General features: G+C 43.5%; 2 protein-coding genes, 1 long non-coding RNA gene and 1 other non-coding gene across 5 annotated transcripts; 3 read left to right on the forward strand and 1 right to left on the reverse strand.

Moving 5' to 3' along the window:
• The first annotated feature begins 94 nt into the window (after positions 1-94).
• Positions 95-2,154, forward strand: SPRYD4 (SPRY domain containing 4). The gene is made up of 2 exons (XM_090273417.1): positions 95-222; positions 568-2,154. Exons 1-2 carry the CDS (start codon positions 138-140, stop codon positions 1,104-1,106), a joined length of 624 nt encoding a protein of 207 aa, XP_090129543.1. The 5' UTR covers positions 95-137; the 3' UTR covers positions 1,107-2,154.
• GLS2 (glutaminase 2) lies at positions 2,118-15,361 on the reverse strand. Of its 2 annotated transcripts, none has more exons than XM_090273415.1 (18): positions 15,030-15,361; positions 10,309-10,408; positions 9,753-9,874; positions 8,819-8,948; positions 8,205-8,284; positions 7,959-8,122; positions 7,687-7,745; positions 6,440-6,472; positions 6,117-6,175; positions 5,585-5,651; positions 5,382-5,432; positions 5,009-5,185; positions 4,227-4,358; positions 4,020-4,112; positions 3,788-3,849; positions 3,248-3,324; positions 2,893-2,956; positions 2,118-2,771 (listed from the first exon to the last, which is right to left on the reverse strand). In XM_090273415.1, exons 1-18 carry the CDS (start codon positions 15,209-15,211, stop codon positions 2,615-2,617), a joined length of 1,809 nt encoding a protein of 602 aa, XP_090129541.1. In that variant the 5' UTR covers positions 15,212-15,361; the 3' UTR covers positions 2,118-2,614. The 2 variants fall into 2 exon arrangements, with proteins under 2 accessions (XP_090129541.1, XP_090129540.1); XM_090273414.1 differs by lacking the exon at positions 15,030-15,361 and adding an exon at positions 14,806-14,942.
• On the forward strand, positions 2,248-9,521 carry LOC150011973 (uncharacterized). Its single transcript, XR_016510485.1, has 3 exons — positions 2,248-3,510; positions 4,972-5,204; positions 6,468-9,521. It is a non-coding gene; the product is annotated as an uncharacterized LOC150011973 (long non-coding RNA).
• A 7,296-nt stretch (positions 15,362-22,657) lies between the features above and the next one.
• Positions 22,658-22,820, forward strand: LOC150011974 (U1 spliceosomal RNA). The gene has a single exon (XR_016511044.1). It is a non-coding gene; the product is annotated as a U1 spliceosomal RNA (small nuclear RNA).
• Positions 22,821-25,081: the final 2,261 nt, after the last annotated feature.

Below are 25,081 nucleotides of genomic sequence, written 5' to 3' on the forward strand. Positions count from 1 at the left end.
GGCTCCCTGCTGGGCGCCGGCTCTCAACGTCATCACACTGAGCGACCGCCTCTTCCGCGCCACGTGCTAGCGGAGCAGGCGGGCCGGAGGCGGGGGTCTCAGGCCGGGGGGCGGGGCCTGTCCTTCTGGGATGCAAGATGGCGTTGCCCTTCGCACGTTCGCTGTGCTTGTGCACTTGGGGCGCCAAACGATTAGGGGCTGCTGTCGTAGAAGCCCGCAGAGGTAGGATTGTCTCCTCTTACTCTCTTTGACCTCGAAATGGTTTCCGTCTGCTATTCCCAGAGCCCCCTTGGGTCACTATCTCATCCACCTGTGTTCTTGTTGATTCCAAACCTATGACACTACATATCTGGTTTCTTTAAAACTCAGGGCTTCACCAGTCCGAGCTTTTCGGCTCCTTCGGCTGCCCGTACTAAAGAGCCCCCACTTTCTTGCCTGCTTGACATTCTGACTGTTCCCTAGTTCTGTGATCTCGTGACTGCCTTCAGGTTGGAATACATATGTATATATCACTAGTACTAGGGTTCTAGCCCCTGTCATCATCCAGTCTCTTTGCTCTGCCTGCAGGAGTCAGTTTCAAACTGGAAGAGAAAACCGCCCACAGCAGCCTGACACTCTTCAAAGGTGACACAGGTGTCCAATATGGCCTGGTGGGATTGGAGCCCACCAAAGTGGCCCTGAATGTAGAGCGCTTCCGGGAGTGGGCAGTGGTGCTGGCGGACACAGCGATCACCTGTGGCAGGCATTACTGGGAAGTGACAGTGAAGCGCTCCCAGCAATTCCGGGTAGGAGTGGCAGATGTGGACATTTCTCGGGATAGCTGCATCGGTGTTGACGATTGTTCCTGGGTGTTCACCTATGCCCAGCGCAAGTGGCACACCATGTTAGCCAACGAGAAAGCCCCTATTGAGGGCATCGGGCAGCCAGAGAAGGTGGGACTGCTGCTGGAGTATGAGGCCCAGAAGCTGAGCTTGGTGGATGTGAGCCGGGTTGCTGTGGTACACACGCTCAAGACAGATTTCAAGGGTCCAGTGGTGCCTGCGTTTGCCCTTTGGGATGGAGAATTGCTGACCCACTCAGGGCTTGAGGTACCTGAGGGCCTCTAGAATGTCTCATTGGAGCCCCTAATCAGCTCTTGGCCCGCCTCTTCCTGAAAGGGTCTGAACCCTTTTAACTTTGCCTCAAGCAACGTCTAGCTCCCACAGTTTGGTGTTGCATCCTCTGTGCGATATCTTAGTCATTTTCCTCTCTACCTGTGGAAGCTAGGCTGCCAATTTTCCTAGGCTACCATGAATGTATTTTCTCTGACTTGCTTCCTTCAGTCCCTCTGCCCCCTTGTGCCCAGGCCTTTCTCAGACTATATTCAGTCCTGGAGATTTTACTTTCAGCTTTGTTTGAATTTTTTCATCACTATGGTACTTCTCTCTCCTTTCACCCATGTGTAACTTCTGTTTATTCTTGGGGCTCTACTGAATCTCTCCACAGTAAATCCTTTCTACCTCTGGTTGGAGTGGTGCAGTCAATGACTTGGCCCTTTCTCTATAGCACGTAGAGCCTGGGCTCCGGCTCTCTCAGGAATTGCTTTACTAGCTGTGTCAGACTGAGAATAGAGCCCTTCTTCCCCAGTACCTCACAGCTAGACTCTTAGCCCCACACAGCTACAGCTATCTTCACCATGAGTCCTTCTGCCTTAATCTGCACACCTCTGATACTTGGTCAGTCCATTGTAATCATTGGGCCACTTACAACCATGATTAAGGGAAGATACATGGGGGATATCGAGGGGATTAATGCTGCCAACTTTATTCTTGAGAAGTTCTATCTTCATTTCTGCTACAGTTGGAACTTCCAGAGGGAAGAGGGAGACCCGAGGTCTTGCACAATACATTTTTGGGCCTGCTCAGACCCAAGCCCTCACCCTCCCATCCCCACCTTGGCCACAAAATACACTTAACCTAAAGCAGTATTAGGGGTTGAAGAAAACTTGATGGCATGAATATGTATGTGAAATATATATTTCTCTGACCCTATGGTTCCATCTTATTCTATGTTTATAATGGCGATGCAACTGAATGCCTCTAGGGGAGAAAGAGAAGGACTGGGTCTAGCAAAAATAATCATTTGTGTAATTAAAGTTTATTTGAGCACAAAATACTTTCTCTGTCTATAAAATTTTTGTTTCCTGGCCAAGGGGGGCAGATTTCTCCAGACAACTAAAACCAGGCGCAAAGCTCTGTGGATATATACATGTGCATGATGGCCAGAGCCTCTTCACCAAACTGTCTGTCTCTCATGATGGTTTCTTCAGGGAGAGAAAGAGGGGAACCAGGTGAAGACCTGGGAACGTTTTGAGGGGGCCAGGCAATTAGGCTATACCTTGAAGTAGCCCACAATCTCCATGGATAGCTCTAATGCAGGTATCCACCAAGGCACTTCTCTATATTCTGTCTGCCAAGGGAATGGGGTATTTTGACTCTCACAGAAAGCACTGGCCTGCCTTGGTCCCAACTGAAACAGTGTGGGTCTCCATAGCATGTATGTGTTTGGTGGTTATCGGTTAAATGTGTGGCCAGTTCGTGCTTTTTCTTGAGCAGGGACTGTGTGTGCTCCATGCTCACACCATGCTCTCTAAGTTCTCTTTAGACAGAGCCTCAACTGCTGTTTCAGCCTGAGTCTCAGATGGTGTGTAGGAGTCCTGGTAATCTTGAAGCAGTTTCACCACCTCCAGGTGGTTGAACTGCACAGCATCATCCAGGGGAATGTTGCCCCACCTGCGAGGAACAGAGAAGACACAGAGGGTGCCCTGATTCTACACATAACAGTGGCAGCTGGAGGGCAGTGGTGATGAAACTGCTGCCTACCCCTGACCCCTTTTAGGTGAATCCTACTCACCTGTCCTTGACAAAAGGATTCACTTTGCAAGCCTCAATCAGGAATTTAACAACTTCAATGTGTCCTAGGAATATGGGCAGAGGAAAATAAGAGGGTACAGATCCTGAACCTTTTCATTATAACATTGGTACAGACTCTCAGCAGCTGGAGTTCTGAACCAATAAGGGAGGGGAAAAGGTCTCTTCCCATTTTGCTCCCTGTAGCACCCAATAACAGTCAGCTTGCAGACTGCAGAGCACCTAAATCAAACAAGTGGCTGCCCCGTAATCTTGAGGGCATTCCTAATGGGGGGTACTCTTGGTAGAGAAGAAAGGGTCTTAGGATCTACTTCCCCTCTTATTTAACCTTCGGATACCTTCAGCTGCAGCAACATGCAGGGCTGTGCGGGAGTCATAGTCTTTCTGTTCCATGTCCATGGCTGACAAAGCAAACCTGAGGATAGGGGAGAGCAGATGGAGCAATCCAGATCAGCCTAGAATCACTGTCTAAAGTGGTTCCAGAGCTTATGCCAAGATCTGTAGACCTTGCATAATTTGTGTTCTCTACCCAGATAAGACTTGCTCCCACATCAGAGAGATGGGAGTGTGATGGTTCCAGAAACATCACTGCTTACCCATGGTAGGTACCCAGGGTGTGTCTGCTGATTTTGGTAATCCATTTAAAGTAGGATCCTTACCTACCACTTCTGCTAACACCCAGGTTAACTATAACAGTGGCTACCGTTAATTAAGGTCTTATCACAAGACACTATTTTGAAAAAAATCTCATTTAAATGCAGTGTGTGTCCATTTTATCTGACTCTAAATCTGAAGCACTTAATTATTTTGCTATGATGACTCCTTATGAGATCTCTGATCAGGAGTATTTTATTGTATTTATTTGGTCACAGAAGTACCTTCGAAGAGCTGAAACATCTCCACTATAGGCAGCAAATAACAGGTTCACCACAGTCTTGTTCTGGAAAACAGATCATACCCACTTGAGCTTAACTGTGACTTTGAACCCACCCATGCCCAGCTCTGCCCTGTGACCCTCCTCCATGGATGCTTATGCCAAGGGTATTCCTGTAGTGTTATGGAATGTTCTATTTTGAAGTATTCTTAGAAGCCACCTGGGGTTTTACTCACCCTAACTTCTCCCCCTTCACGCCGTGGGTCTAGCTTCCGAGCACAGTGCCGCAGATTGTCATAGTTGTGGAAATTGAAGAGAGAGACCAGCTTCTAAAATTGTAAGCCAAAGAGATTATTTACTTACTCCTTGCACTTAGTACTATAGGAGCTGAAAATTGCTTTAGTTACTCAAGAATATTTAGTACTACCTGCAAAGTAACTCACCTGGCAGAAATTGATGCCCCTATGGCTGTTCCCCAGCTTGTCCAGTGGAGGTGACAGACACATAATTCCCATGACATTGGGTACCACCAGGAGGATGGCTCCTGACACAGCTGACTTGGCTGGCAGGCCCACCTTGGGGACAGTTGAAACTGAGGATGAGCTGAGGTGCTCCAAGCCTGGGTTAACAGTCTATCCCAAACGACAGCATGGGCAACGACACACCCATCTCAACCCTGTGGCTTGTTAATTAGCTTTTCTTATTCCTGTCCTCCCCTGCTCCCCTTAAATTCATGGCTTCAGTAAGGAAATATTTATTGAGTGACTAATGCTAGGACTAGGACAAAGCCTCTCATTTAACTTACGTTCCGATGGTAGGAGGTAGACAAAAAATAGGAAGACAAAAATAATTACAGCCTATGATAACACAGAAGAAAGAAGTAGGGTACTATGATAGAGAAGGAAGTGGGGGGGTGGTGTGAGATAGGGTGGTCAGAAAAGTTTCTCTTTGGAAGCAACACCTAAACTGAAACCTAGAGAAGAAGCATCAGCCATGTGAAGGGCAGCAGAAGGGTTGTTCAGAAGCTGCAACATCATGTGCTTATGTGTTTGAGGGACTTGATATGTTTGACAAACCCCTAAGGATTCTCAGCCTGATTGCCTGGCTGGAAGTTAGTGAATGAGAGGCAGGAATAGGCTTCTACCTCTGCCCCTCCAGAGACTCAGTATCCTTTCTTCTTGGCTATAGGCTTGTGGCAAATGGATGGAAGGGCCAGAGCACTCACATGGAAGGCAAACTGGCCAGAGAAGTCATACATGCCGCAGGAGTGCATGAGGCTGAGGGTGTTGCGCACTGCTTCAGCGCTCAGCACGCTCTCGCCTGTGATGGGGCAGATCCCGCCATTGGCCAGAGTGGCTGCCATGACACTGCCTGATTCACAGGTTACCTCCACGGAGCACAGCTGTGGAGACAAGGCAGAGGTGAGGATGTGAGGTGACCAGAACACTGTGCTCTTGGATGCAGAGCAACGTTCTTGGCATCCTGATCTTTCAACAAGTTCCCCTGGTGTTTCTAGCGGAGCATCCCTTTGGGTCAGAGGAAGGAGTACAGTCTGTCCTGTTCCCTTGGCCCTGAGTTGAACGGCAGTGTTTGCTTACCTGGAAGTAGAGATCGAGGGCGGCCATCATGTCTACCCCCTTAGGAAAGCACTGCAAGGAAAAAGAGGGGAGAACGTTTTTCTTCAGGCCATCAGTAGTCCCTGTCACACTGCCAGGGTCTCAGCCAAAGCCCCCAACCCCAACTGCCCTTCCCCCAGCCACAGAATTCCCAGGGACTTTCTCTCCCAGTCTCTCCCAGTTACCTTCTTTTCCTTTAGATAATAGCCGATCGCATAATTCCGATCCCCAGTTTCCTTCTCTGACTGGAATCTGAAGCAAACATCCAGTTTAGTACTTGATGTTTGAGGGGTGGGTATGAGGAGAAGGGGAAGAAATACCTTCCCTGAGAGAGACAGAACTAGATTGCACCTAGTTAAACTGAACCAGCCCCTTTATAAATTCTCGCAGTAATGCTAGGAAACTTCTGAACACCAGCAAGCACTGGTCAGAGCTTTATTATAAAGTGAAAAACAAAACACCCCAAATTGTCTAGTCATCTAGGCTAGGAAAACTGGGGAGGGTTTTGGCTTTGAGGAGCTTGACAAGAAATCCTCACACCACCTCATTCACTCACTACTAACAGAAACAGAGCAAATTATTTTACAAAATAAATAAATGCCAATGAAGTGGCTCAGAGGAAGGTGGGATTTCTTCTATCATCCCTCTCCTCCATCAACTCCCCCAAACATCCCCCCTCCACAATGCATTCAGCCAGTCCTGTGAACAAGACCTTACGTGGCATTGCTGAAACCCATGTATTCATTTCCAGCCATTTTGTTCAGATATTGCAACACCTAGAAGAGAAAAGGGGGCATGAAAGGCACTAGGTGGGTGAGGATCCCTACTAAACACACATCAGGTTAACTCTCTGGACTCCTCAGTCCTTATCCCAGCAAGGACTTCAGGTGGCTTTGTTCTCTGAGGCCAGCAGATCCCCACACCTCTGGAGATAAGGCTTCTAGAATGGGCTGGTACACTATCAAAGTGGGGTTAGAGCCAGGCACTGGGGTGGCTGGAGAAGACAACATGCCATGGAGAAAAGCAGCCAGGAAACTTACAAAATCAAACTTCTCTGCTTTGTTACAGTCCATCTGCAAAGAGAGAGAGATCAATGTTCCAGGCCTACAAGGGTAACAGGAGGGTCAGAAAGAACCAGTTAAAGTGTTAAACTGGTTTTGCTACTGGGAATATGTTCCATTTTACAATCACTTTTTTCTTTTTTTTTAAAAAACAACTGAGACTTTTTTATATCCATGCGCATGTAGATTTTATTATGAAGTGATATATACAAATAACCTGACCCCATCTATGAACCTCAATCATCCCTGAGTCTCACTCCCACTTCCATTCTCAATTCCAACCCTCAAACCCAACTCCCACTTTCATTTTCCTGATTCCAATTCTGTCCTCAAGCCCCACCCCTATTCTTGATCCCAAATCCCCATTCCTTACACCCTTACTCAATCCTTTCTCTGACTCCCATAGCCATCTCTGAGACTGGAGTGACAGGAATGGGATGAAGGTGTGTGTTGCATATATTATAAATCCAAGTATATCAATCATATTGATAATTGAAATAAAAAGCTAAAGATTTTAGCTGGGGGTCAAGTCCAATAGGGTCTGCTTAGATGGGAATGGGTGATGCAGGTCCCAGATAAAGAATTGTAGGTAGAGCTATCCCAGAGCAAGGGGAGGGCCTGAGTCTGGTCTCCCCCACCCCCATTACTTCCTGCATATGTCAGCTGCAGTGTCAACACCACAGGGACTCTGCCACCCAAGTCCCTGGGGGAAGGGTTCTTAACACCACCTTCCCCAGGAGGGGCTGTGATTGGCTCCAGAGTATTGCTGCCCACATTGCTCTCAGGTTCTTGCTCAAGCCCTGGGAGACCTACAGCTGACAGGCCAGCCTGACACCCTTGCTCAAGGCCAACTCATGGTTCCAGGTGACGTGAATAGCTGCCCTGGCCTGGCCATTCACCCTTCCTTCCCTGTTTCCCTCACCCAGAAGTGTCCAATCAGCACCTAATAGTGCTGTCCTCCCTCTGTGTCTGGCATTTGGCCCTTGGTCCCTGGCAGGGGTCAGGACCTGTTCACTTCTCTAAGGGCCAGGAAGCTCTGGGCTCTCGATGCATGGTGGGGGCAGGGGTAGAGTTTCTTTTACCAACATCCTCAACATAGTATGTACCCTCACTGCCTCCTGGGGATCCTCAAAGGAATCAAGGCCCTGCCAGTCTCCCTGGAGAGCTGGGCAGATATGAGGTACATAGGAACAAAGGGGTTTAGAGAAGGCTAGGGTGGAACTGACCTTGATCAGGGAGCTCACGACAATGGCCCCAGCATTGACCATGGGGTTATGGGGGATTCCTGAGGAAAAACAAACCACCCAGTGTCTAATTAGCCACTGGGAAAAACCGCATTTAGAGCCTACACGCTGGACTAGAAAGATTTCTTTGCTGGGAAGGATGAAATGACAGAGCTAACCAAGAAGGGCAGAAAAACAAACAAAAAGGGGTAGAGGTGAGGGGTGGAGATAGGAAGGGGGCATTTATGGATTGTGTGAGCTCTGGTAGTGCTCACCTTCCTCATTGAGGGAGAGCTTGTTGTAGCGCAGGCCACTGGGCTCCTTGCCCACAAACTTGTGCACATAGTCAGTGCCTAGGGTGCTTACAGAGATGGCATAGGTGAGGGGCTTCACACAGGACTGCAGGCAGAAGGGGATCTTTGTGTGGCCCACGGAGTGCCTGGAGGTAGACAGCTGCCATGAGAGGCGGCCTGTGCTCTGCAGCTGTGCCCGGCCTCCCTCCCTCTCACCCAGCATCTCACCGCTGACCATCCACAGTGCACAGGGAAACGCCCCACAGGTCTGGATTTGACTTGGCCAGCTGAGGGATGTAGGATGCCACCTGGTCATGAGTGGGTAGAGAAAACAGGGACAGAATGGAGACATGGATGTGGAGAAGGGGGATACAGCTGAGGTTCAGAGTCAGGAGAATCTTTTAGACAGAAGTCAAAATTCTTTTTTCTGCAGAGCAACAGTGTTCCTTCCTGCCTGTTGTTCCCAGAGTTACACAAGACTTAGGTCCTAGAAGACCTTATCTTTCTGTAGCTGCACTCCTAAGGGGATGGCAGTAAAGCCCATGGAATGTAAAAAGAGAATTCTGGGGTCAGCTTCCTTTTCTGGTTCTTAGGCTCAATTACCCTATAGGTCTCTTTCAAAGTCCTATTGAGTTCTTATGCCACATGTCCCTATAAAAACCTCAGATTCCCTCACTGTTCTATAAATCTCTGTATAGAAATACATAAAGCCCTTATCCCCATTTTTAGAGGTTCTGCTTCTCATCCCTCATCCACTGGATTCCCAGCCCCAGGAAACCTCCGAGAAGCAGGGTATAGCTGGCCCAGAGCCCTTGCCACTCCCTCAGTCCCCTGGCCCTCACATTGCCTCCAGTGAGCTCTTTGGTATCCTCAAAGATGCGATCCACATAGCCCGTGAACTCCTCAAAATCAGGAATGACAAACTTCTTTCGGAACGCCTGGGTCAGGAGCACAATGTTGCTGCTCACACACCTGGATCCCAGACATGAGTGGGTTAGGGAACTGGAGACATGCAGCTGTGACTCACTCTGGAGCCACAAAAACGGGAAATAAAGAAGGTGTGAGGGGTCATCAGGTTTGGGACCAATAGCAGTGTGACTTTTGGCACATCACATTATCTTTCTGGGTTTTAAGTTTCTTTGCCTCTAAAATGAGGGGTTGGAATAATGTGGGAAGATACCCAGAGAAAAATAAATACCCAAATAATATTTTAAAAATCCTAAATATTTAAATTTTAATTAAATATTTATATTTAAAAATCCTAAATCACATAAACATATTTACATATATTCCTATATATATGTAAATGTGTAGGACATTATCTTTAAGATACCCTCTAAGCCCTGGCTGGGTAGCTCAGTTGGTTAGAGAATCACGATATGCGAAGGTTGCAGGTTCGATCCCTAGTAAGGGCACATACAAGAAACAACCAATGAATGCATAAATAACTGGAAGAACAAATTAGTGTTTCTCACTCTCTCTGTCCCTTCCTCTCTCTCTATAAAAAAATAAAATAAAAATAAAAGATACCCACTAATCTGTTAATTTATTTACTTCTGGGAAATGGAACTGGGATTGGGGAGAAGGGAAAGGAGAACACGTATTTCTACATTGTTTGAATTCTTATAATGAGTATATGCATACTCGTGTAACTTGTGTAACAAATAAATAATGAAATGAGGGGTTGAACTATTCAACCCTCAAGATCCCTCCCTGCTGTTACAATCTATATCTAAAAACAGTTGAGAGGAGTGTTCTTGTTTCTGGGACCCTCACCTTTGGAAGAGATCTCTGTCTAAGAGGCCACCACTGCTGGACTCTTGAACCATGTGGCGCATCTGGCTCAAGCAGTCCCGGAGCCGGGGGTCTGATGTCTGCAGTCCAGTAGCCTTCAGTGCCTTTAGGGTGAAGAGGAAGCTGGTAAGGCCAGCTACAAGAACAGTAATTTAGTCCTAATAATCCCTCCCAATGGATAACAATTAGCTTAACCCCAGCTTCTACATTAGGTGTAACAAATTAGTTTGCATACTAAGAAAGGAGGGAATGGAGCAGCTTTGAAGGCTAATGGGGGTTTCCTACCCTTTTTCATCAAGGCAGCTGTTTTCTGAACTCCTTGGGCCAAAGTCCCAAACCAAGAAGATGGGCTTAGTCAGAGGGTTTAATCTTCCCTCCCTGGGGCAGGAATGGGATTGTCTCATCAGCCTAGGCATCTTCTATTCTTCATCCTCATGGAGCAACCCATTATTACTGCGCTGCACTTGTTCTACCCTCCTTTTCCACTTTCAAGAGATCCCAAGGGATTAGGGTTCTGAGCAGGTAGAGAGGAACTTACAGTAGTGAACTTGTGGATAGGAATTCGTTCCTGTCCCTCAGCAATAGTGTAGAAGAGCAGATCACCCAAGCGGGACAGCATGCCACTCTCTGATGAATCACTGTTTGGGGGCAGAGATAGGGGAGGAAGACAGGAACCTGAGAACTGTGACTTGCTCCTCCTCCTGGCACATGGACACCCCACCGCCCCCCATAGGCCTCCTCCCTGAGCTATCGGATTTATCCCTAGGATTCCAACTTTCACATTTGTCCTAAGAAGTCTTAATTAAATTTTACTCATTGGCTTTCTTTTGTTCTTGACCTTTAGACCTTTATTTCTAGCTACCTTCTAGACACTTTCATTTCTAGCTGTCCCACAGGCACCACAAACTCAGCATGTCCAAATGTGAGGTCATTTTACCTCCTTCCCTCTGCTCCTCCTCTTGTATTTCCATCTAGGTAGGTTCATAGTGTCACCACTTATCCAGGCGCTGACCATTTGCGTAATTCCTATACCTTACATCCATGTTCAGCTGCTAATGTTGGGTGGATCTACCTCTATTATGCCTCAAATCTGCCCTCTTTTCTCCTCTTCCCCTGTGCCATAATGGTATAGTACAAAGAACCAGAGTTTACCCCTTAATAACTGTGTGATCTTAACATGGATGGTAAGGTTATTTAATTCTGCTGAACGTGCTTCCTCATCTATAATATAAGGGTAGTAATGTCTGCTTTAGATGGGTGATGTGAGGCTTTATTAAAATAACATTCCATGAAAAGCTGTCTTTCACAAAGTAGACATTTGGCAAATTATGCTTCCTTATCATCAGCTCCTTATTGTCTGTTACCTGACAGTACTGCACTCTCTTGGACTTCCAACCCATCTTCCATAATGCATCAGTTATCTTTGTAAAACTCAGATATCATTTCTTTACTCAAAAAATGTTGATAGCTCCCTAGTGTCTACAAAATAAGTTCTTATTTCTTGGTATGGCACTGAAGGCTCTTTAGAGCCCGCCAACATCCCTTTCCTATTCTTCACCATGCCCCCACACTCCAGTTTTGCCCGAGGCTCCCCAGATAGGTCAGGCACTGTCAGACTCCCTGGCCTTTGCTTATGCTACAACTTCTGCATGGAATAACCTTTTTCTCCTTCCCAATGCGCAGTCCTGCTTATCCTTCAAGGTCCAGATCAAATGTTACTAACTCTGTAAAGGCTTCCCAAACCTCCAGATTTTGCTGCTGGTATGACACAACACACCATCTTACTGACAGAAGAATCTCCCTTGTTCCACTGTTAGGTCTTTGTGTTTTATGTATTTTTATCTTCCTAATGGGTCTTCAGTAAAGAATTACCTAGTTACATTTGTAGAAAGTTCTCTGTTCCCCAAATTCTCTCTAGCTTGCTTATAACACTTAAAGTTCCAAGTACTGAAGATTTCTTGGTCTTCAAGAGTTCTCCTATCAATATGTTAACATGTTTGGAGGAATTGTTTTATCAGATCATTCCAAATGTGATAGCTATTTGAGATTAAGACCCTTAAGAACCCTTTGAACCAATAATTTGACTTCTAGGTATTTATCCTATAAGTGTACTTACATGTCTACAAAGCAATATATTCACTGCATTGTTGGTGATAATAAGACTGGAAACAACCTAAATGCGCATCAACAGGGAACCAGATAGGTAAACTATAGTATATTCATAAATGGAATATTATGCAGTGTAAAAAAAAGAAATAAGGGTGTGCATAAGTATTGATTTAATATGATGTAATATTAACTAAAAGCAGCAAGCTGTAAAACATTGTTTTTCATATGGTACTATTCATGTTTAAAAGGAAAAAGAATATATATACACACATGCACAGATAAACACACACACACATATATTTGCTTTTTCAGGCACAAAATATTTCTGGAAGATTGGTTTATCTCTCCCTTGGGAGATGAAGCAGGTGCCAGGCAAGAGGAGTGGGAGGGAGGGATATTTCCCACTATATATCTTTTTGTAAATTTTGGATTTTGAACTATACAACTATGCATACATTATCTACCGAATATGATATATATGAATATTAATATTTTAACTGTTGAAACAATGAAGCATTAAAAATAAAAGCCTCTCAAGAAGCTTGGCATAGACTAGGGATGTGTGTGTGCGTATTTTGTTCAAGGAGGAATACCAAGAGAGGGGGGAGTTTTCCTGTTTCCAAGGAAATCCAATTGTCACAGTGAGCCTCGTGCCTACAGGGAAGTGAGGATTTATGTGGTGACAGAGGAAGGTGGAAAAAGATATCTTAGGGCTATCTCAAGAAGGAAAATACACAGGAACACTTTGAGGGCAGGTGCTTCTCCCTGAAGCTGAATGAAGACAGGAAATAATGCCATTCCACTGAATCTATCACAAGCCTTAAAAAAACAACACATCCTTTGACCCAGATATGGATTGATCTACAACATAATGTTGAAGGAAAAAAAGCAAAGTTTAGAACAATGTGTATAGTATGACACCATTTGTATTAAAAAAAATGGAACTAATATCAACATGTACTTGCTGATATATGCATAAAATATCTCTAGGTTATACAAGATATCAATGACAGATGTCTCTGAAGAGCAGAATTTCCTAGCAATTTAAGAAATAATTGAACAAGTGCACAAGAATATGTAGTAACTAAATTGAAGATTTGTTAAATTATTTTACTTCATATAATGGCATTTTAAAATGGCAAAATGGCAGCCATTAAAATGACAATATCATATACACACATTTAATAATATTAAAGACTATTCATAAATGGAAAAGATAGGTTACCAAAGAATATGAATGCCATGATCCTATTTTTGTTACATTTTATATATACATATATAGCATATATATGGATATATATCACAAAATCAACTGGTTACATCCAATGTTGGGATCTTTATTTTTTCTTGATTTTCTATTAATCTTGTCTTTCTTTTATAATAAAAATACAATAAAGCTAAATATTAAAAAAAAAAAAAAAAAAAAAGAAAGCCCTGGCTAGTGCGGCTCAGTGGATTGAGTGTCGGTCTAGGAACTGAAAGATCGCAGATTTGACTCCCAGTCAGGGCACGTGCCTGGTTTGTGGGCCAAATCCCCATTTGGGGGCCAGCAAGAGGCAACCAGTTGCTGTTTTTCTCCCTCCCTTTCTCCCTCCCTCCCCTTGCTCAAAAAATAAATTAAAAAAATCTTATTTTTAAAGTTTGAAAAAATAAAAAAGAAACAATAACTTGAATAACAGTCATTTTCTCTTTGCAGCTCTCCTGTCCTACAACACAAGAACCCCTGCCCCTCATGGTGTCATACTTCCAGAGCTCATTCCCCTCCAGTGCTCTCAACTTCTTCTGCCCATGGCCATTAGCAAGAATTCCCTGGGAGCACAGGTAGCCATAAGCAGGAGGATCAAGCTTCCTAAAACACTTCCATCACCTGACTCCATTTCAATGAGGAAAGGGGACAAGGGACCAGGGATGCTTCTTGCTCCCTATCCCACAGAAACTGTAAGGGTGAGGGAGGTTAATTAAGCCTTTGCTCTAGCCCACCAGCATTTCTCCCATGGCAATTATTTGGGGAAAATTGGGGGCTGGGGGTGGCAGTAGATCAGAAGAGAGAAGGCTTATTCTTTAAAGTTTAAATATTCCATGTCTCCTTGAGAAGAGGCTGATGGAAAAGTACAGCATAAAAATTATTAATGAACAAATAACACCTATTGGTCTTTTACCTGTCAGGAAAGGGACTCCAGTGGTGATGAGGTAGTGCTGTGTCTGTCTGGCTACTTTAATTATGGTGTGCATGTCTTTCTGAAAGTCATCAGTAGATGTCAATGACAGGGGAGATGGTCCATTTCCTGTTCCTGCTATAACACAGCAGGGGCTACTTGGACAGTAACTATGTTGACTTCTGGGGAGGGCAAAATTTTCTGCTCTGCTCCATCTGCGTCTGGGAGAAAGAGGCTCAGCCACCAAGTGTTCCTAGGTTGTGGGGGTTAGAGGTGCAGCCTCTCAGGCAGAATAAGAGCACAAGGTAAGAGAGAGCCCTTTAGATCGGTAAGCCTGAGCAGCAGAAATAACGGATCTGATAGGCTCTGGTTTGGGAAATCTGTGTCTTATGATTTTACCCCCATTATAAAGATTTTCCTTATTCAACAGCCAATTGGAAAACCACCTTTATTCACAGATTAGGGGGCCCTGATAACGCACACACTCAACACTTGTGCAGATACATGCACGTACTTCCGCACCAATAATACACGCACATCACACACTACATGCCGAGGACACGCTGAAACACAGACACAACACACTGACAGACCCAAGAACAGCAAGACTCGAGGCGGGAGGCTGTTGCATACCCACACATCCCCTAAAATACACGCGAGGGTCGGGGAGGAAAGGGAGGGTGAGGCTGGGTGGTGCATACACGGCCCTGCACTCAGACAAGTGCACCAAGAAACACTTCGCGCATCTACGTTCCCAGTTAGGTACGCACCTTGGACAGGCACCATACCGAGGACCGACCTGACCAAAAGCCTTCCCGGGCCGACGGCATTTTACAGCCTGAGCGCGGCGGACCCAAAGCCCCAGATTTAAAGGGAAAGGCATCGCAGGCTAGTGAGCGAGGAGAGGAGAGGAAAGATGAGATGCGCTCCCGAGGAATGGTAGTTGGGAGCTAGTGAGTGGGAGCCTGTTCCCTACCCGTCGCGCAAGCCTTACTGATCCAGGTGCTGCGGCTGGTGGCTGTGCTGCGTCTCTCTGCCCTGCGCCGCGGCCTCACTGAGGTGGTGCCGGACGCAACCGCCAAGGAGGGGGCTCCGGCTCAGGTGACCCCAACCTCCCCGCCGGCAGTGACTGCCGGCCCTGCTCAGAACATTCTGCAGAGCCTTCATGGAGCGCATCCCCCCTGCACGTCGCCTGTTCCGCCACAGCGCCCAGGGCGTCTGAACAGTATTTGGAAGGAGGGGCAGAGAATCGAGGCTAGGACAAGTGGGGGGAGCTCTGTGATGGAGTGCGAAGCCCGGGAGGTGGAGGAGAGTTGGAGCCTGGTGGGTGGGATTGTAGCAGGAGGAGGAGCTGTCCCTATGAGGCTTGGGCCACTGTCAAGTGCACCCGATACACACGGGGCAGAGGATGGGTCAGGAGTCCCGGATTAGGAAAAAATAGGGGCGGAGGGCGCCTTAGTGCGTGATGAGAAGAAGTAGGTGCCTGAGAGCGGGGATGAATAATGCCGAGGTCCAATCATCGAGGTAGCAAAAACCTTGGGGGCAGAGAAAAGAGGAACCTACCCAATGAGCGCAAGGAGGTGGGTCGTCTGCAAAAGCCGGCGGATTTCTGGGCGCTGCAAGTCGCTGGTGTGTGTAGGTCGTGCGTTCAGACGCTGAGGGCGGGAAAAATGTGCCTGGGACGCTGCGAAGCAAGACAAGCTCCGCGGGGACGCGGCGGGTTCATAACGATGGAATGAATAGAAACAGGAGAGTTGAACCTCTCTACACCTGGATAAAAGTAGACCCTGTTCAAGAGGCCACTTAATGATCTTCAAAGGACAGAATTGACCCTAAGTAACCCACTTCATAGTGCGCGGTGGAGGCCAAACCAATACCTAGTCTCTGGCACGCCGTATTGGTGAGTGAGGAGTCAAACGGCCAGAAAATGTCCCGACCAGAAACAGCTTCCTAGGCACTTCGGTGAGGTCACGAGGTTGCGAAAAGGTTACCCTCGTGGTTGCTAGGATGCCTGGGTTCTCTTATCTCCACCAATTATTTGGTAGCTGTTTAGGACTTGGGTGTTCTTAACTTTGAGCCCTTAATCATTTTATAAACCGTTAAGTACTTTCAAAGTTTTAGCTGTTTTAATTGCTTGCCCCTGTGTTCCTCACGGAAAACTCAGCACATTCAGAAATTTTGTTATTTGCAGCTAGGAGAACATTCACCTGTATTTCACAAGGCCTAACACAGCATCTTTAGTAGGAACTCATGTAAATAAGAGCTATTCTCTAGTGTTTATGGTGTACCCACCTTTAGTCTATCTCTTCCTCCTACCATCGTCGTCGTTGGCAGCCGTCCGTCTCGAGAGACGATGGTGTAGCTTCTTAAGAGTCTATCTGCACCGCCGAGAATGGCTGTGCAGTCCGACTCGGGAGTGACACGGTATCTGTCTCCTCCCGTGTTGAATCGACATCTTGCGATGACGCTGGAGTGTCCTCTCCAGTGAAGCCGAAGCCACAGAGCCTGGGCAGGGTGACATGGAGGGTCTGCTGTTGCCCATGCAGCAGACCCCCCCTCTCTTCGCAGCTGAAGGGTCCAAGGGAAAGACGGAGTCAATACAGCTTGGCTTCAGGTGCGCCGCAGGAGTTGCTGGTGTTGACTACAACGTCAAACCGCCGTAGGGACTCCGGCTCCGGATTTTCTGTCGGGGTTTACTCCCTTAGCCTTTCCCCTGAAGAGGTATGCCGCAAGGCAGCGGAGGTTTTTTGGAGTCAGAGTTTTCCTTCTGAGACCTACAAAAGTAGTTATTAGTTCTGATTTGAAGGTGAGGAAACTGACTCAGAAATTGTGACTCCTTTGAAGAAGATAACCTATTTAATAAGTAGTAGGGGCAGGAATCAAATTCCAAGTCTCTGACTACAAGGCTCTCTCCATTAGCTAGCTCCTCCCAAAATTAACTGTTGAATTATCCCAGGAAATGACCTCACCCTTAAAGAAAGTATTTTTATGTGGAAGCATTATGACACATAATGCTGAGACTTGTCTAGAGGCTGGCTGTATCACAAAATATCACTTTTTAATTTTGAATAAAATGAGCTCAAGGGTAACTATGGGAAAATAAATATCAAAACTATGCTCTGGTCCTGGCTGGGTTGCTCAGTTAGTTGGACAATTGTCCCCATGCATCAAGGTTGTAGGTTTGATCCCTGATCAAGGCACATACAAGAAGCAACCAGTGAATACATCAATAAGTGGTTCAACAAATCAATGCTTGCTCTCTCCCCCCTACCCAGATCAATTAAAACAAAACAAAACAAAAAACAAAAAACAAACAAACAAAAAAACACCCTGACTGGTGTGGCTCAGTTCATTGGGCGTCATTCCACAAAGCAAAGGGTCTCAGGTTCAATTCCTGCTCAGGGCACATGCCTGGGTTGCAGGTTCAGTCCCACTCAGGGAGCATGTTAGAGGCAACTGATGGGTGTTTCTCTCTTTCTCCCTCCCTCCCCTTCTCTCTAAAAATAAATTAATAAAATATTTTTTTAAAACCTATACTCTGGTGCATCCTGTGGAAGGGCAATTCTCCTTTGCCATGGGTAAGGTTGGAGGGTTTATTTGGTTTGAAACCAGATGGACTGACCTTTCTTTTGTTTTTGTTTGTTTTCCCACCTGTGGTCATTCCCTGTCTGCCCTCTGTGCTCGTCTATGGGTAGGACTCTAATTCAGGGACTCCAGCTTGCCCTGGGCTGGCTCATGAATGGTTTTGCCCATTAAGATCTTCAAGAAAGTGTCCTGGCAGGTGTGGCTCTGTGGACTGAGCACTGGCCTGAGGACCAAAGGGTTGCCAGTTCTATTCCCAGTCAGGGTCCATGCCTGGGTTGTGGGCCAGATCCCTAGTTGGGAGTATGGGGTGCATGGGAGGCAACTGATTGATGTTTCTCTCCCTCCTTTCTCCTCTCTAAAAATAAATAAAATCTTTATGAAAGTTCTGTGTCCTAATGCTTTGTATAAACTCAAGCCAGCATTAGGTTTTCCAAATATAACAGGTTAATCTTATCTTTGTTTCCTAAGAATGTTATTTCTCTGAGGATTTTTGAGCTGTCAAGAGAAGGATAACATATGTTAGGGGATTCCTAAACATTACCCAGGAGGTATTCGATTCCTTTTACTTCTCCTGCTTTTTTGCATTAGCTTTAATTATAATATAACCAATATGAGCTCCCCACTCTCTTTCTCCCTAGTTCTTTCCAATACTAGGAAATAGTTGGGCAGTGAAAAAAATCTACCCATGAAAGGGGAGGTTGTTTGCATAGAGAGCTAGCCTCCAGCTGAACTTTGGCCTTTGGACTCATTCTTCTTTTACTACAATATTGCTGCTTTTGCATGAGAATGGAGCATAAACCAGTGACTTGGGAGTCCCACAGCATAGTGTAAAGTATAAAATATTCAAGAAGAACAAGTTTGTCATTCCAGGTGGTTAAGGTTGGCAGCGTTAGGTCCTTTTTTGTTTCTGATTTGAAAATGACCCATCTAGTTAAATCTGTGCAAAAGTATTGGCCAATTGTGACATGGACAGTTATAAATGAGGCTTTTCATAAGTGAAAGAAAACTCTTTTAGGTATTTCTAATAGGTTTTTAGGTCAGTCCTGGCTGGTTTGGCTCAGTGGATTGAGCGTCGGCCTGCGAGCTAAGTGTCGCTGGTTCGATCTTCCAGTCAGGGCACATCAGAGAAGGAAAACTCTGATTCCAAAAAACCTCCGCTGCCTTGCGGCATACCTCTTCAGGGGAAAGGCTAAGGGAGTAAACCCCGACAGAAAATCCGGAGCCGGAGTCCCTAAGGCGGTTTGACGTTGTAGTCAACACCGGCAACTCCTGCGGCGCACCTGAAGCCAAGCTGTATTGACTCCGTCTTTCCCTTGGACCCTTCAGCTGCCAAGAGAGGGGGGGTCTGCTGCATGGGCAACAGCAGACCCTCCATATCACCCTGCCCAGGCTCTGTAGCTTCAGCTTCACTGGAGAGGACACTCCAGCGACATCGCAAGATGTCGATTCAACACGGGAGGAGACAGATACCGTGTCACTCCCGAGTCGGACTGCACAGCCATTCTCGGCGGTGCAGATAGACTCTTAAGAAGCTACACCATCGACTCTCGAGACGGACGGCTGCCGACGACGACGGTCCTAATGATTTTGAATTTTTAAATCAAAAAATCTAAATCGTGCCCTGACTGGTGTGATTCAGTGGGTTGGGTGTTGTCCCGCAAACCAAAAGGTCACCAGTTTGATTCCTGGTCAGGACACACACATGGGTTGCAGGCCAGATCCTTGGTTGTGGGTGTTCAAGGGGCAGCCGATCGATGTTTCTCTCACACATTAGTGTTTCTCTCCCTCTCTATCTCCCCTTCGCCCTCTCCTCTCTAAAAATACATAAATGCAAACTTTTTATTTTTTTTGCTTTTTTTTTTTAAGCTAAATCCTCTGTGGTGCAAAATTGGAAACTTGATGTTTGTGTTCAGAGTATGTTCACTTGTTATGATTTAGAGACTCTCATTTGTTCAGTTACTTCATGTGAAAGATTATTTCACCTAAGTTATTTTTTTCATTAACTTTTGTTCTGCTAATGTTACTATTGGTGCACACTCCTTCTTGCATTAGTTTCTCCATTTGTAAATATAATCTACTTTACAGGGTAAATATAAGTGTTAGGGGTACTGACATAATCATTTTCCATTCATTCAGTGAATATTATTTATTGGCTTACAGTGTGCCAGGCCCAGTGCTAGAGAATCCAGAAATTAAAAGTAAAACAAAACAAAACAAAACAAAAACAGTTTCTGACTCTTGGAAGAAATGAGACAGCCATGTTTAAATTCCTAATGAAAAGTGCCAAGATAAAGAGCTATGCAGAAGGAAGTATAAAGAAGGGGCACCTAACTACACTTAGGGTAAAGGGCAGCTGAGAAAAAGGGGAAGGGGCCCTAAAGGAATGTTGGGTGATAGGAGCCAACTTTTAAAGGATGAGAGATGTTTGTAAGGAGAGAACAGAAAGTTGCTCTGCGGAGGGCTCTGCAAAAACAAACAGCATAAGATAAACATTTGAGGGACTCTAGATTAGTGTGGTTGGAATGAAAATTTGGTTGTGTGTGAGAATGTGTGAACCAGTGAAGCTGAGGATGTAGGTGGGGTCTGCATTATGAAGAATTTTCAACACTATGATAAGAATATTCAACTACATTCTAAAGGCAGCTCCATAATCAGCCTTTCAAAGCTTCTCTACTTCACTTAAGCTAACCATCCCACTGCTTGACAATTTCCTGCCATTACATTTATAACCCACCGCTATCCCTTCAGATACTGTTAAAGAGGAATCCTTTCTCTACTCTCAGGTTAATCGTTCCACTTACTTTGCTCTATTTTTCAGCTTCTTCCTCTCTAATGACTCTATCCTTTAGCATTTAAATATTCTCAGGTCTCTGTCATCTTTAACAATCACTATATTTTGACTCTTGGTATGTGTGTGATTACATTAAAATATAATTTAGTTAAGCAGCTTTATGCAATTCAGATTCTCCATCAATATTTTTCTTTTTAAAAAAATGAGATATAGCCCTAACCGGTGTGGTTTAGTTGGCTGGGTGTGGTCCCATAAAGCGAAAGGTTGCTGATTTGACTCCCAATCAGAATACATTCCTAGGTTGTGGGTTTGATCCCAGTTGAGGGCAAGTACAAGAGACAACAGATCAATGTTTCTGACATCAATGTTTCTCTCCTCTTCCTTCCCCTTGCCTTACCCTCTCTCAAAAAATATTGATGAAACAAGAAAAATTGACAAATAGCTGATATATTTTGACTCTTATCTGTATTCCTTCTACTACCAAATATTGAAAGGGTTGTTACACTTACACTTTTTTATTCTGACTTCTCATTCATTCCTCCATAATGGTGAAACTAAGCTGATGCTGCCATTGTGTTGCTTTGGGTTTATGGGCTTTCAGGGATTTATCAGAGTTCAAAGTTCAAATATATTAGGCCACCAAGTAGATTAATATATTTAAAAATTGTTAAGACATTTAGTAAGTAAATGTTTTGAATAGGATTTAGATTCTAGCTAGAGCACTATGGTGCTGGTGCACATTTTTAACTTGATGTTAGACCTTTATGGGGTAATGAAATTTCATATAAGTTCAAATGTATCTATGATATATTACAGTATGCTTTTCTAATTTTTCCTTGGTTTAGCAGTTACAAAACCAAATTTTTAGGACTGAAAAAGTATAAACATGAGCATATAAAAAAATAAAAACATATTATCACATTGATTAGATTTATGATGCCTAATACACATTTTCTATTTTACCAAATAATGTCTCCTGTGACTTGGTTTCTCTGATGGCCATAAGAATAATTATAGCAAATCTGAATCATTATAATGTGCTATGAGAATATAGATTTTGCCAGAGTCCCCAAAAATATTTTAAAGAACTCTTTGTAGACTAAAACTAATTTGAAAGAATTTGAAAATAAAAAATAAAAGACTTTCACCCTGGCTGGTATGGCTCAGTGGATTGAGTGCCGGCCTGCGAACCAAAGGGTCACTGGTTCAATTCCCAGTCAGGTCACATGCCTGGGTTGTGGGCCAGGTCCCCAGTTGGAGGTGTGTGAGAGGCAACCACACGTCAATGTTTCTCTCCCTCTCTTTCTCCTTTCCTTCCCCTCTCTCTAAAAAATGAAATAAATAAAATATTTAAAAAATAAAAATAAAATAAATAAAAAACTTTTAGATTGCAGTTGATAGCATTTTAATACTCAAAGATTGTGAAGGCTGTTTTAAGAATCTTATATTACCATATAATGAATTAAATTATTCTCTAAAAGACTAGCTAAATTAATTTTTAACCACACTTCTCTACTTCAAAATTTCATAAGCCATAATTTCTCAAAATCTTATGTAATGTGAAATTTTTTACATCATCCATTTTTGCCTATCAATGTGCTATAAGTTGTTGCTATAGCTCTCTGATCTTTTGGAATTTTTTAGATAAACCAAACTTAATTTATCAGGTATTTATATAGAGACTTCTACTTACTTTGGTAAGAGATTTGTAGGGCTAAGTATATTTATTCACTTATTTGCATTTATTTTTCCAGTCCAGTTTAATTTAATTGGTGAAAACTCACAGTAAAAAGTACAGAAGGTGTCAAATAAATATATAATGTATGACATGATTACTTGCTGTTTTGTGAGAATTATTAAATACAGAAGTTAGAAAAAAAGTAATATTACATATAAATTGTCTATGATAGTTACAATAGTAGTACTCAATTTCAGATTTTTCTGAAGTATATCTTAGTTTTGTTTTGCATAATTCTCATTCCTCTATAGCAAAATTAAAATGATTTAAAAACTATTTAAGGAACTCTACAGGACCAAAAGGTTTAACAGAATTTTTATCAGCATATAAGCTCAAGCAGTGGAAAAATTAGGTCATAAAACTTATCAATTAGCCAACTCATTACTAAAATTATTTTCTTTTACAATTTTGCTTACTCATCTGGTTCAAAATTTAAAAGGTACAAAAGAGTGTGTAATGAAACAACGCTCCTGTTTCTGTTTCTGTGTCCCAGACACCCACTTTGATAATATTTACCTGGCAGGGAGATACCATGATCACAAAGGTGGTTTTCCCAGGGCGAGGCTTATCCATTGCTCTCTGGATGTCCTGACCCCTGCGATCTCCCCAAATGCAGGAAACTCAACTGCATAATTTGTGGTAGTGGGGGACTGCATTCATACTCTCCCCTAAAAAAATTAAATTAAAAATAAATAAATAAGTAAGTAATAAAAAATTATGAACGAGGTTGAGCATCTTTTTATACGAAGTCTGTCCAGAAGGTATCCAGCCATATAATATGAAAAATAGAGACATTTATTGAAGAAGGTATAAGATACAAGGAATATTGTACATAGGACAATGACACCTCAATCCCCTTCAAAGTAGGCACCTTGGGACCTCACACAGTTCTCCCAATCGCCATCAGCTGTTCTGTCATATTTTCCTGAATCTCATTGATGCTCTAAAATCTCTTCCCTTTCAAAGGTGGTTTTAGTTTTGGGAAAAGCCAGAAGTTGCAGGGTGCCAAATATGGGCTGTAGGGAGGCTGAGTCACCTGGGTGACCTGATGTTTTGATGTGATGCATAAGCGGGCACATTGTCATGATGAAGCTGCCAATCACCAGTTGCCCATAGCTGCAGCCTTTTGAATCATCCAAATAGTTTTTGCGGAGAAATGTCCAAGCTTAATGCAAAATTTGATGCAGATTCATTCCTCTATTCAGTCATTTTTAATGTGACAGTCACACATTACACATGCTCACTCAATGGCATCTACTGCCCCTACTGACTAGTACAGCGAAGTCATCATTGTTCACACATATGCATTTCAGTCCACTCTCCTTGGCTGCCAGGTTACATCAATGTTTTGCAAACAGTTTGTTATATTAACAATGGCTGGACTTTTTCCGGACAGACCACGTATGTTTAACAACCATTGTATTTCCTTATTTATGAATATTCAAACATTGCTTACTAGAGTTTTTATATTGATTTGTAGAAACTCTTCATACATTGTGGAAATTAGCCCTTTGTGAAATGAGTTGCATGCATTTTCTTCCCCTTCCTTGCTTATAATGGGACTTTTAGTTTTCCTTTTGTGTTTTTTGTCATGAGGAATTTTTATCATTATGTAGTCTTAATATGTATTTTCTATTCGATGAGTATTGTCAAAATCCATTATTCAGCTATAAACTCACATATAATCTTTGGTTTCCTCATCCTTCACATCCTATGATATGTCTCAAATCTATCTACTTCTCTCCATTCCCATTGCTACTATCATAGTTAAGCTTCTTAGATCTCTATCCTATCAGTATCACTCACTTAAAATCATTTCCTTTTTAAAAAATCCTCATCTAAGGATATGTTTTTATTGATCTGAGAGAGAGAGAAACATCAGGCATCAAACCCGCAACTTAGGTATATGCCCTGACCAGAAATCAAATCCACAACCTTTCGGTGTACAGGACAATGCTCCAACCAACTGAGCCGCTGGCCAGGGCCAATCTTTTCTTTACAGTGTAGCCACAAGTGATCCTTCAGAAGTGCAAATTTAGTTATGTTATATATTTTTTATAACCCACTAATTATTTCCCAACTCTAACATAACTTAAAATACAGTAAAAAATGAATAGGGGAAAAAACAAATGAGAGATGAAGATACTTAATCAGCAAATGTAGATTACTCTTGACGACGGGGAAAATTAAAAGAACAAGAACTAGAGAAGAAATTAGAGTTCAGAGGGAGGATTTTTGTTTGTTTTGTGTTTATGTGTTTTTGTTTTGTCTTTTAAAAATAATTATCAATGTGCTGAGGAGGGAAGCCAGTGGAGATGAAAAGATTGAAAGATGGTAGGTGAATATTACGTACTAAGGATGTAAGGGAGAAAGAGTGAGGTAGGAAGCGTGAGAATGGTAAATTTTCAGAATAGCAATTCTGGAGACTAAGAGAGAACACTAACTGGTGTGGGAAGTATGTAACGGCCTCCTGAGATTAGAAATTTTGTAGTTTAAACATTTACACAGAAAATAATACAGGTAGTTTTATGTGGGAGTGCTATGAAATTTTCAAAGAACAGATAATCCCAAACTTGTGTACTTTGTTTTAAGAAATAGAAAAAAATCCCAAAAAACTTAACAACTTGTTTTGTTAGGTTAGCATAAACTTTAAAACCCAAACCAGGTAAGGATAGTATAAGAAAAGTAAATTATAAAGACACAACTGCAAAAGGAATTATCCCAAGGATGCTAGAATGTATTAACATTGGAAAATATGCATAATTTCTAATATGAATAGATTAAGAGAGGAAATCTATTTGATCCTCCTGATCATTGCAGAAAAGTTTTGATTAAATTAAATGCCTATTCATTTTCAAAGCTCTTAGCAAACTAGACAGAAGAAGGAACATCCTGATAAACCTGATAAAGATTTTATGAGGGAATAGGTCTG

This window comes from Furipterus horrens, unplaced genomic scaffold, assembly GCF_987537825.1.
Source record: "Furipterus horrens unplaced genomic scaffold, mFurHor1.1.pri manual_scaffold_4, whole genome shotgun sequence".
In the NCBI taxonomy this organism is placed as follows: domain Eukaryota; kingdom Metazoa; phylum Chordata; class Mammalia; order Chiroptera; family Furipteridae; genus Furipterus; species Furipterus horrens.

Excerpts from the sequence above, each read along its gene's own strand:
- SPRYD4 (XM_090273417.1), top strand. The coding sequence starts at position 138 with ATGGCGTTGCCCTTCGCACGTTCGCTGTGCTTGTGCACTTGGGGCGCC. Across the intron at positions 223-567 it reads TGTCGTAGAAGCCCGCAGAG|GAGTCAGTTTCAAACTGGAA; the intron begins GTAGGATTGTCT and ends CTCTGCCTGCAG.
- GLS2 (XM_090273415.1), bottom strand. The coding sequence starts at position 15,211 with ATGCGCTCCATGAAGGCTCTGCAGAATGTTCTGAGCAGGGCCGGCAGT. Across the intron at positions 8,285-8,818 it reads AAGAGCTCACTGGAGGCAAT|GTGGCATCCTACATCCCTCA; the intron begins GTGAGGGCCAGG and ends ACTCATGACCAG. Across the intron at positions 4,359-5,008 it reads CTGGCCAGTTTGCCTTCCAT|GTGGGCCTGCCAGCCAAGTC; the intron begins GTGAGTGCTCTG and ends ACTGTCCCCAAG.